At 42.2% G+C, this 13,107-nt stretch overlaps 1 protein-coding gene across 4 annotated transcripts in view; it reads left to right on the top strand.

Annotated features, from left to right (window-relative positions):
• The window catches only part of LOC309870780 (uncharacterized protein), a 29,047-nt gene that overhangs the window by 12,482 nt on the left and 3,458 nt on the right, over positions 1-13,107 (top strand). Inside the window, exon 4 of one of the 4 annotated variants that reach the window (XM_082743236.1) lies at positions 2,455-2,619. The exons of the other annotated variants lie outside the window; for them this stretch is intronic. Coding sequence (XP_082599362.1) covers positions 2,455-2,517 — 63 coding nt within the window. The 3' untranslated portion in view covers positions 2,518-2,619. Of the gene's footprint in view, positions 1-2,454; positions 2,620-13,107 lie in introns of those variants that run through there. 4 annotated transcript variants of the gene reach the window in all.

Raw genomic sequence — 13,107 nt, forward strand, 5'->3', positions numbered from 1 at the left:
GCTTCTTTGTATTCCCTGGCGTGTCTACTAGTTTTGTTGATCTTGCCCCATTGTGGGCACCAAACTGCCTCTCCCCACCCCCTGTACCACACACCATGCTGTGATGAAGGTCTTCATTCATATTTTCTTACATGCCTGTCCAGGAATTTCTCTGAGATATTCAAGGAAGGGATTTCGGCCTCCTTTGGCTTCAATATAGTTAATGGAGTGAAACAACATCAGTTTATTTTCCAGAATGGCTGTCTGAGTTGACATTTCCAACATTGTGTGTATAAGTTCTTGGTTTACTCACAAACACTTGTCTCTTTTCTCTCTCTCTTTCTTTCTCTTTCCCCGTCCTTCCTTCTTTTTTTCTTTACCATTTTACATTTTGCCATTCTAAGGAGTGCAAGGTAGATTCCTTGTTTTAATTGTTATTTCTGATTCCTAGTGAAGCTGAGGATTGTTTCATGTACTTCTTTTCATCCTTTCATTTTCTACCTGCAAACTGCTTATCTCTCTTCTTTACCCCATTTGATTTCTTCCATTTGACCTCTATATTCTCCCTATTAATTTACAGGAGTTATTTATATGTTTTAAACACTAATCCCTTATCAGTTTTAATTATTGCAAACATTGTCTCCTAGGTGGTCATCTACTTACCTATTTTTAAAAGATTTTATTTATTTATTTGAGACAGAGAAAGAGAGAGAGCATGAGCAGGGTGAAGGAACAGAGGGAGAGGGAGAAGCAGACTCCCCACTGAGCATGGGGCTCAATCCCAGGGCCCTGAGATCATGATCTCAGCCGGAGGTAGATGTTTAACCAACTAAGCCACCCAGGCATCCATCTATTTACCCATTTTTTATTGATATTATTATAAATAAACATGTTTTAGTTTTGTGGCGCTAATAGACTAAAAGGATGACAATGGTCTACGCTTTTTGTAACTTAAGACTATATGCGAAAAGATTTAGGCACATGAGCAATTGGAGTGTCTATCTTTTCAGATCCTAAAGAGGTCCAGTCACCAGCAATCTCTCTCTCTCTCTCTCTCTCTCTCTCTCTCTCTCACACACACACACACTATGACCCTTTTTAAATTACTGATTTTTTGGTTCAGTACTCAATGACTTCTTCTCACTGATTTTCATTTCATATTCCTTCTTTTCTCTTTATTTTGAAGCAACTTTCTAAATGAACAGTGGTCATTACATTTAAAAAATATCAACAGGACACCTATTACGGTGACAATTATAAAAAAAACAGAAAAGAACAAGGTTGGGGAGTATGTAGAGAAATTGCAAACCTTGTGCACTGTGAATTGTGCAAGCTTTGTGGAAAACGATACGGTTGTTCTTCAAAAAATTAAACATAGAATGCCATATGACCTAGCAGTCCTGCTTTGGAGTATATACCAAAATACCAAAAGAATTAAGACCTGGAAATTGAATAGATATTTATACACCCACATTCACAACCATGTTACCCACAACAGCCTAAAAGTGACCAACCAACAGATGAAAGACCAACAAAATGTGTTATGTACATGCAGTAGAATGTTATTCAGTCTTAAAAAGGAAATTCTGATACATACAACAACATGGATGAACTTTGAAGACATTATGCTAAGTGAAATCATCCAGTCACAAAAGGACAAATGCTGTCTGATGCAACTTAGATGAGGCAACCCAGTTGCCAAATTTATAGAGCCAGGAAGTCCAATGGCAGTTGTCAGGGGTTGGGGGAAGGGAAGAATGGGGAGTTATAGTTAGCTAATGGATACAGAGTTTCAGGTGGGGAAGATGGAAAAGTTCTGGAGATGGATGCTGGTGATGCTTGTACAAAAATGTGAATGAGCTTAATACCACAGAATTGTGTGTCTTAAAATGGTAAATTATATTGGTAATATATAAAATGGTAATATATATTTTACCACAATTAAAAAAAAAATACCCAAGGACTGGTAGATGTCTGGCCATAAGTGTTGCATCCACCTGGAGGTGAATTAAAGATTCTGGGAGAAGTAACGGCTCACAGAACCTTTCACTCCTTGCATGGAGGTATGCCAGGCTGGGTGGAAGCCTACTGCTTGGAAGGCCCCTGGGATGGAAAACTCTTTGCAGAGTAGAGCCAATTATCTGACACCTGGGACTTAGTAGATGTGGTGACAGGCTGTTGTTGAGTGAAGTAGGGTTGGGGACCAGGACATTAATGGTGTGGCTTCCTAGGTTGGCCAGCAGCAAAAGTGAGAGGGGGGTAGTACTGAGAACCATTCTGATAGCCTCACTGTGGCCTGACCGCAGGAGCCCCCTGAGCTGGGCATGCCTTAGTGACAGGTAAGAGATGCACCAGGGACCCCTACGTCCATCCTTAACCTGTTTAAGCAACAACTTGCCCCCTCACCATGTCCACGTGTCTGAGGGTCTTCTTCCTGCATACCAGTGAGCTAACGGAGGTCTCTGTCTCTCCTAGCTGGCAACCTGCAGATTCCCCAGTGTGCCCAGCCACATGTTACCCGGCAGCTCTCTACACTGAGCGGAGGACCGTTGTGCCATCTTTTTCAAAATGCAAAATACCCAGGGATAAGGTGGACCCCGGAAAGTCATTTCCCTTGGTTAGAGTTCAAGGAGACTGGAGGCTTACCATGGTGATGAACTGATCTATAATTGTGACAGGCTAATATTGGGCCTGGGTGCAGCAACAGACTTCCAGCGCCAGAGAGCCTGGGAAACAATGTCTTTAAAAAAGATGAAGCACAGATAATGGTTTTATTTTGTCTGAACCAAATAGGAAATCACATCCAAACCCTTTCAATCACCCTGCGATGTCATTACCCCACTCCATCAACACTGCTCATAACCCCTGACAGTGACAAGAAGACCTCCATGATGGCATTTATTTCAGGGAAATGGATATATTAGCTACTTGTGTGACCTCGGAGAGGCAACATTTGCAAGCTGAGAGGCATCCACAGGAGCCATCCTTCTTGGTGGGAGTGAAGTTGAAACGTTGTTGCTGGAATTAGATCTGCTCTGGAAAATAGCGGCATCGGAGAAAATGCCAGACCCTCCCCCCTCTCCCCACGCTCTCTTCACGCTATTTTCTGCATTCCGGTCGGCCTGGTCCCATGATAAATGCTGTCCTCTGTATTCAGCAAAGGAAGAATCGGGGACTGCCTGCTCCACTCTGGAACTTCACTAGTACCTGACCTTTGCCAGGCAGACTACAATGTCCTGCTCTCATCCTGCCTGACATCTCCTGGTGTTGGGAACCCCCGAGAAGGCTTTGTGTGTGCCCCAGAGAGCAGGTACTATAGAAGACCAACTCTCCTTTTGATTTTCTCATTCCACCCCTGATTTTTTTATTTAAAAATTGTTTTAAAATTATATTATTATGTTATATTATTAAATTAGAAATTGTTTAGAAATTGTTTTTAAATTTAAGTAATCTCCACACCCAGTGTGGGACTCAAACTCATGACCCCAAGATCAAACGTCACATGCTTCCCCTCATGAGCCAGCCAGGTGTCCCTCCACTCCTGACCTTTTAATTTATGTTTTAAATACAAAACCATGCACACCCAGTATGAGGAATATCAAGCTATAAAACTTTGCAATGCCATGGTTCTTTGGAGGTAACATTTCTAAGGCGGTTTCCAAATCTGGAGTTTGGGGACTAGGACATTCAATGCTTCTCTTGCTCTCGAGGAAGAGGTGAGGAAGGAAGACATGCACAGATGCAATGATAGGAAAGACTTGATGAGGTCCTAGGAACTATAGACGCTCAAATGGAGATGGTCATTATATAAGCATCATATATAAGTGGTGCATATATGTATGTACATAATTCTTTTATGTAGACACAGATATATATACAAACAGGTAGATATAGTCATTTGTATAAATATAATTTAAGACTGAAAAATCTTATAAGATAGATAATATTTCTATTTTACAGATGAAGAACTTTAAAATTTTATGAGTTCAAACTCTTTTCCCCCAAACACCCCAAACTGAGATTCCAACTCAGATGGTGCAGGCCCAATGGCCATGTGGTTTTTCATCTGCCCAGTGTCTGTCCCCTTCTTCTGGTGATGACATCACAGTTGGTCTTAGGGTAATCAGGCTTCTCCCATGCTTCCCAGTCTTCCAGTGTCAGTCAAAGGGCAAGCTGGTGATCAAAATCAGGTTAAGTGGACTTTGTCTTCTCTGAATCTGAATCCCAAAGGGAATGCCTTAAGGATGGTTGGGCTGATTCATCGCCATGGTCATTGTCTAGAGAGTCTGTCCCATTTGTTTCTACACTGCAAATCCTAATGGCCACTGGGCCATGTCCTTTCTGACAGTTGCTCCTTCAGGCTGTGCCTCCATGCCATGAACTTCCCTGTACCCTAACAAATCCTGTTCTGTGTAGGTCGGCATGTTGGACATGGGAGGGTGCTACCAGATGCCCTCTCTAGTCCCAAACACTCCTTCTTCTGCCACTGTGCTGGGCATTGATGTCTCACAGCTGAGGCCCTCTTGGCACTAGCCCTCAAGCACACAGAGCTTCCTCACCGAAGCTGACACCCTCTTCCAGGGTACAGCCTGCTGGGGTACAAAAGCAAATGCCCTTGCCTCAGTCTGGACAAGCCCAAGGGCCTTCCTGGGGCCAGAGCTCCCCTTAGAACCCACTGAGGCCTCTCTTGCAATTATATCACAGTTCAACTTCTCCTTCTTCCTGCTTCCTCTCCCCCCTCCTTGCAGGTGTGGCTCCTGTGAACACTCCCACTGCTGTTTGCACATTTCTGTCAGAGCCTCAGGAACTTGAGGGGACAGTAGATCTGTCTAAACTTCTAAGATTTGGGGCGCCTGGGTGGCTCAGTGGGTTAAGTAAGCCACTGCCTTCGGCTCAGGTCATGATCTCAGGGTCCTGGGATCGAGTCCCACATCGGGCTCTCTGCTCAGCGGGGAGCCTGCTTCCTCCTCTCTCTCTCTCTGCCTGCCTCTCTGCCTACTTGTGATCTCTCTCTGTCAAATAAATAAATAAAATCTTTAAAAATAAATAAATAAATAAATAAATAAATAAATAAATAAACTTCTAAGACTTGCACCAGAGACCCCTACTGATTCAGCCTATGCTGCGTAACTCTCTGTTGGCTGGGCCCCCCATGACAAAGTATCTCAGGCGGAGGGTCTGAAACAACAGACATGTGTTTTCTCACAGTTCTAAAGGCTTAAAGTCCGAGATCCAAGAGCTGGCAGGGTGGGTTTCTCCTGAGGCCGCTCTCCTCGGCTTGTGGATGGCAGTCTTCTACTTTTGTCCCCATAGGTCTTCCCTCTGTGTGCATCTGGTTTCTAATTTTCTTGTCTTGCAAGCACATTAGTCCTTGGATTGAGGCCTACCTTAATGAACTCATTTTAATGTAATTATCTCTTTTAAGGCCCTGTCCCAAATACAGTCACATTCAGAGGTACTGGGAGTGAGGACTTCACCATATGAATTTGGAGAGGTCACAAGTCAGCCCTTAACAGCTTCCAAAGCCTGAGTTTCTGTGACAAGTCCCTGCGGTTGGGAATTATATGGTTTTCCATCTAGGCGGTGAGCAGGGGAGTCTGAGTGCTTGACTCTCTCAGTGTGTAGCTCTCTTCAGAGGCAAATGGGATACAAGTGCAGTCTGTAAGTCTGAAACCAAATGAGTAAGTCAATGACAGTACAGGATATGTCCGGTAGGAAGTGGAATTAAGAGGTACTGATTTTAAGGGAGAAGGAAGCGCTACTTCCCTTTAAATGCAGCTAGGCTCTCAGAGCAGCAGGGGTGGGGTGTGGGAGGAAGATGAGTAGGTCACGGGGGCCAGGGTAACCAGAAGCCATGTTGTAATAAATCAAGTTGGAGCCTCTTTTTGATTATTATTACTATGAAAACTATGAAAAAAATCTATTTTTATAATTTTGGCAATAGCAAGTGCCTTTGAAGAAAGTCACCATATCCGGAAGCAATTTTTAAAAGGGATATATGCAACCACATTAAAAAATCACCATTGACAGGACATGTGGGTGGCTCAGTGGGTGAAGAGGCTGCCTTCAGCTCAGGCCATGATCTCAGGGTCCTGGGATCGAGTCCTGCATAGGGCTCTTGGCTCAGTGGGGAGTCTGCTTCTCCCTCTCCCTCTGTGCTCTCATGCTCTCTCTCTCTTGCGTAAGTAAATAAAATCTTTAAGAAAAAAAATTCACCATTGAAATCCTGAACGACATGCAGCTGATTATGATAGGAGACAAGTGGGGAGATTTGGGAAGCCACACCACCGAGGGTTCTGAACATGTCCCTCTGATCCCTTGGGCTGGTCCTCCATTATCTATAACCTGGAAGTGCTTGATATCAAGAGGAAACTGTGTCCTTGCTTTTGGGAATGTGTGTGCTGTGTTGCCAGCCTATGTCTGGGGATGTTCCATCAATACCCATTGTCTTCAGTGGGCCAAGTGGGTCCTAGCTCTGCCTGTGGAGATGGTTTATACTTTTCAGCCAAGGTCTTGCTGGCTGATGCACCTACATTTGTGGCTGCTTCTGCTCCCACTGCTGCACAGCTTTGGCCAAGGTTAAAGCAAAGGCCAAGTCAGAGGAGTCCAATGAGGATATGGGACTTGTCCGTTTGACAACTCACCAGAAAGCAATCCGCTCAGCCCATTTTTGTTTGTGAAACAAGGAAATAAAGTCTTACTTCTCTTGAAAATTAAAAAAAAGAAAAAAAGGCATGGGAACAAAAACACAACAAAGCAACCCAAAATGGTTAAAAAAAAAAAAAAAGTGTTTAAATAAATAGTACTGAGGGGAGCCTGGGTGGCTCAGTGGGTTAAGCCGCTGCCTTCGGCTCAGGTCATGATCTCAGGGTCCTGGGATGGAGTCCCGCATCAGGCTCTCTGCTCAGCAGGGAGTCTGCTTCCTCCTCTCTCTCTCTCTGCCTGCCTCTCTGCCTACTTGTGATCTCTCTCTGTTAAATAAATAAATAAAGTCTTAAAAATAAATAAATAAATAAATAAATAGTACTGAAAATGCTAATTTCCCCAATTTATAAAGAATGTCTACAGGGTAGATTGGAGGAGTCAAGATGGTGGAGAAGTAGCAGGCTGAGACTACTTCAGCTAGCCGGAGATCAGCTAGATAGCTTATCTAAAGATTGCAAACACCTGAAAATCCATCGGCAGATCTTAGAGAAGAACAGCAATTCTGGAAACAGAAAAACAACCACTTTCTGAAATGTAGGACCGGCGGAGAAGTGAATCCAAAGCGACGGGAAGATAGACCCTGGGGGGAGGGGCCGGCTCCCGGCAAGCGGCGGAGCAACGGAGCACAAAATCAGGACTTTTAAAAGTCTGTTCCGCTGAAGGACATCGCTCCAGAGGCTAAACCAGGGCGAAGGTCCACGTGGGGTCAGCGTGGCCTCAGGTCCCGCAGGGTCACAGAAGGACCGGGGGTGTCTGAGTGTCGTAGAGCTTGCAGGTATTGGAACGGGAAAGCCGGCTACAGAGACAGAGCCGACAGTAAGCTCACAGCTCGGTGTTACCTTGAACCGGTCGCAGGCTCGGTGAGCTCGGAGCGCGGCCGGAGGTCAGGCAGACGGGAGTAACTGGGCGCTGTTCTCTGAGGGCGCACTGAGGAGTGGGGCCCTGGGCTCTCGGCTCCTCCAGGCCGGAGACCAGGAGGCCGCCATTTGTATTCCCGTCCTCCGGAACTCTACGGAAAGCGCTCAGGGAACAAAAGCTCCTGAAAGCAAACCCGAGCAGATTACTCACCCCGGCCCCTGGTAAGGGTGGTGCAATTCCGCCTGGGGCAAAGACACTTGAGAATCACTACACCAGGCCCCTCCCCCAGAAGATCAACAAGAAATCCAGCCAAGACCAAATTCACCTACCAAGGAGTGCGGTTTCAATACCAAGGAGAGCAGCAGAATTCCAGAGGAGGAGAAAGCAAAGCACGGAACTCATGGCTTTTTCCCTGTGATTTTTTTTAGTCTTGCAGTTAATTTAATTTTTTTCTTTTTCATTTTTTGTTTTTTTTTTCTCGCCTTCTGGTAAATTTTTTTTTTAACTTTTACCTTTTCCTTTTTTAAAGTTTTTTAACTAGTTTATGCAATATATATATTTTTTCTTTTTTATATTTTTCTTATTTGTTTTCTTTTTTAAAATTCTTTTCTTTTATTTTTTTCTTTTTTCTTTTTTTTTTTTTCTTTCTTCCTTTTTGAACCTCCTTTTATCCCTTTTCCCCCCCCTCATGATTTGGGATCTCTTCTAATTTGGTTAAAGCATATTTTCCTGGGGTTGTTGCCACCCTTTTAGTATTTTACTTGCTCCTTCATATACTCTTATCTGGACAAAATGACAAGGCGGAAAAATTCACCACAAAAAAAAGAACAAGAGGCAGTACCAAAGGCTAGGGACCTAATCAATACAGACATTGGTAATATGTCAGATCTAGAGTTCAGAATGACAATTCTCAAGGTTCTAGCCGGGCTCGAAAAAGGCATGGAAGATATTAGAGAAACCCTCTCGAGAGATATAAAAGCCCTTTCTGGAGAAATAAAATAACTAAAATCTAATCAAGTTGAAATAAAAAAAGCTATTAATGAGGTGCAATCAAAAATGGAGGCTCTCACTGCTAGGATAAATGAGGCAGAAGAAAGAATTAGTGATATAGAAGACCAAATGACTGAGAATAAAGAAGCTGAGCAAAAGAGGGACAAACAGCTACTGGACCATGAGGGGAGAATTTGAGAGATTTACGTGACACCATAAGACGAAACAACATTAGAATAATTGGGATTCCAGAAGAAGAAGAAAGAGAGAGGGGAGCAGAAGGAATACTGGAGAGAATTATTGGGAAGAATTTCCCCAATATGGCAAAGGGAACGAGCATAAAAATTCAGGAGGTTCAGAGAACGCACCTCAAAATCAATAAGAATAGGCCCACACCCCGTCACCTAATAGTAAAATTTACAAGTCTCAGTGACAAAGAGAAGATCCTGAAAGCAGCCCGGGAAAAGAAGTCTGTAACATACAATGGTAAAAATATTAGATTGGCAGCTGACTTATCCAGAGAGACCAGGCAGGCCAGAAAGAGCTGGCATGATATTTTCAGAGCACTAAACGAGAAAAACATGCAGCCCAGAATACTATATCCAGCTAGGCTATCATTGAAAATAGAAGGAGAGATTAAAAGCTTCCAGGACAAACAACAACTGAAAGAATTTGCAAACACCAAACCAGCTCTACAGGAAATATTGAAAGGGGTCCTCTAAGCAAAGAGAGAGCCTACAAGTGGTAGATAAGAAAGGAACAGAGACCATATACAGTAACAGTCACCTTACAGGCAATATAATGGCACTAAATTCATATCTCTCAATAGTTACCCTGAAAGTTAATGGGCTAAATGCCCCTGTCAAAAGACACAGGGTATCAGAATGGATAAAAAACCAAAACCCATCTATATGTTGCCTCCAAGAAACTCATTTTAAGCCTGAAGACACCTCCAGATTTAAACTGAGGGGGTGGAAAAGAATTTACCATGCTAATGGACATCAGAAGAAAGCAGGAGTGGCAATCCTTATATCAGATCAATTAGATTTTAAGCCAAAGACTATAATAAGAGATGAGGAAGGACACTATATCATACTCAAAGGGTCTGTCCAACAAGAAGATCTAACAATTTTAAATATCTATGCCCCCAATGTGGGAGCAGCCAACTATATAAACCAATTAATAACAAAATCAAAGAAACACATCAACAATAATACAATAATAGTAGGGGACTTTAACACTCCCCTCACTGAAATGGACAGATCATCCAAGCAAAAGATCAGCAAGGAAATAAAGGCCTTAAACGACACACTGGACCAGATGGACATCACAGATATATTCAGAACATTTCATCCCAAAGCAACAGAATACACATTCTTCTCTAGTGCACATGGAACATTCTCCAGAATAGATCACATCCTCGGTCCTAAATCAGGACTCAACCGGTATCAAAAGATTGGGATCATTCCCTGCATATTTTCAGACCACAATGCTCTAAAGCTAGAACTCAACCACAAAAGGAAGTTTGAAAAGAACCCAAATACATGGAGACTAAACAGCATCCTTCTAAAGAATGAATGGGTCAACCGGGAAATTAAAGAAGAATTGAAAAAAATCATGGAAACAAATGATAATGAAAATACAACGGTTCAAAATCTGTGGGACACAACAAAGGCAGTCCTGAGAGAAAAATATATAGCGGTACAAGCCTTTCTCAAGAAACAAGAAAGGTCTCAAGTACACAACCTAACCCTACACCTAAAGGAGCTGGAGAAAGAACAAGAAAGAAACCCTAAGCCCAGCAGGAGAAGAGAAATCATAAAGATCAGAGCAGAAATCAATGAAATAGAAACCAAGAAAACAATAGAACAAATCAACGAAACTAGGACCTGGTTCTTTGAAAGAATTAATAAATTTGATAAACCCCTGGCCAGACTTATCAAAAAGAAAAGAGAAAGGACCCAAACAAATAAAATCATGAATGAAAGAGGAGAGATCACAACTAACACCAAAGAAATACAAACTATTATAAGAACATACTATGAGCAACTCTACGCCAATAAATTTGACAATCTGGAAGAAATGGATGCATTCCTAGAAACATATAAACTACCACAACTGAACCAGGAAGAAATAGAAAGCCTGAACAGACCCATAACCAGTAAGGAGATTGAAACAGTCATTAAAAATCTCCAAACAAACAAAAGCCCAGGGCCAGACGGCTTCCCAGGGGAATTCTACCAAACATTTAAAGAAGAACTAATTCCTATTCTCCTGAAACTGTTCCAAAAAATAGAAATGGAAGGAAAACTTCCAAACTCATTTTATGAGGCCAGCATCACCTTCATCCCAAAACCAGACAAGGATCCCACCAAAAAAGAGAGCTATAGACCAATATCCTTGATGAACACAGATGCAAAAATACTCAACAAAATACTAGCCAATAGGATTCAACAGTATATTAAAAGGATTATTCACCACGACCAAGTGGGATTTATTCCAGGGCTGCAAGGTTGGTTCAACATCCGTAAATCAGTCAATGTGATACAACACATCAATAAAAGAAAGAACAAGAACCGTATGATACTCTCAATAGACGCTGAAAAAGCATTTGACAAAGTACAGCATCCCTTCCTGATCAAAACTCTTCAAAGTGTAGGGATAGAGGGCACATACCTCAATATCATCAAAGCCATCTATGAAAAACCCATTGCAAATATCATTCTCAATGGAGAAAAACTGAAAGCTTTTCCGCTAAGGTCAGGAACACAGCAGGGATGTCCATTATCACCACTGCTATTCAACATAGTACTAGAGGTCCTAGCCTCAGCAATCAGACAACAAAAGGAAATTAAAGGCATCCAAATCGGCAAAGAAGAAGTCAAATTATCACTCTTCGCAGATGATCTGATACTATATGTGGGAAACGCAAAAGACTCCACTCCAAAACTGCTAGAACTTATACAGGAATTCAGTAAAGTGTCAGGATATAAAATCAATGCACAGAAATCAGTTGCATTTCTCTACACCAACAGCAAGACAGAAGAAAGAGAAATTAAGGAGTCAATCCCATTTACAATTGCACCCAAAACCATAAGATACCTAGGAATAAACCTAACCAAAGAGGCACAGAATCTATACTCCGAAAACTATAAAGTACTCATGAAAGAAATTGAGGAAGACACAAAGAAATGGAAAAATGTTCCATGCTCCTGGATTGGAAGAATAAATATTGTGAAAATGTCTATGCTACCTAAAGCAATCTACACATTTAATGCAATTCCTATCAAAGTACCATCCATCTTTTTCAAAGAAATGGAACAAATAATTCTAAAATTTAAATGGAACCAGAAAAGACCTTGAATAGCCAAAGGGATATTGAAAAAGAAAGCCAACGTTGGTGGCATCACAATTCCGGACTTCAATCTCTATTACAAAGCTGTCATCATCAAGACAGTATGGTACTGGCACAAAAACAGACACATAGATCAATGGCACAGAATAGAGAGCCCAGAAATAGACCCTCAACTCTACAGTCAACTAATCTTCGACAAAGCAGGAAAGAATGTCCAATTGAAAAAAGAGAGCCTCTTCAATAAATTGTGTTGGGAAAATTGGACAGCCACATGCAGAAAAATGAAATTGGACCATTTCCTTACACCACACACAAAAATAGACTCAAAATGGATGAAGGACCTCAATGTGTGAAAGGAATCCATCAAAATCCTTGAGGAGAACACAGGCAGCAACCTCTTCGACCTCAGCCGCAGCAACATCTTCCTAGGAACAACACCAAAGGCAAGGGAAGCAAGGGAAAAAATGAACTATTGGGATTTCATCAAGATCAAAAGCTTTTGCACAGCAAAGGAAACAGTTAACAAAATCAAAAGACAACTGACAGAATGGGAGAAGATATTTGAAAATGACATATCAGATAAAGGACTAGTGTCCAGAATCTATAAAGAACTTAGCAAACTCAACACCCAAAGAACAAAGAATCCAATCAAGAAATGGGCAGAGGACATGAACAGACATTTCTGCAAAGAAGACATCCAGATGGCCAACAGACACATGAAAACGTGCTCCACATCACTCGGCATCAGGGAAATACAAATCAAAACCACAATGAGATATCACCTCACACCAGTCAGAATGGCTAAAATCAACAAGTCAGGAAATGACAGATGCTGGCGAGGATGCGGAGAAAGGGGAACCCTCCTCCACTGTTGGTGGGAATGCAAGCTGGTGCAGCCACTCTGGAAAACAGCATGGAGGTTCCTCAAAATGTTGAAAATAGAACTGCCCTATGACCCAGCAATAGCACTGCTGGGTATTTACCCTAAAGATACAAACGTAGTGATCCAAAGGGGCACATGCACCCGAATGTTTATAGCAGCAATGTCCACAATAGCCAAACTATGGAAAGAACCTAGATGTCCATCAACAGGTGAATGGATCAAGAAGATGTGGTATATATACACAATGGAATACTATGCAGCCATCAAAAGAAATGAAATCTTGCCATTTGCGACAACATGCATGGAACTAGAGCGTATCATGCTTAGCGAAATAAGT

The sequence above is a fragment of the Mustela nivalis genome, assembly GCF_964662115.1.
Source record: "Mustela nivalis genome assembly, chromosome: 8".
Lineage (NCBI taxonomy): Eukaryota > Metazoa > Chordata > Mammalia > Carnivora > Mustelidae > Mustela > Mustela nivalis.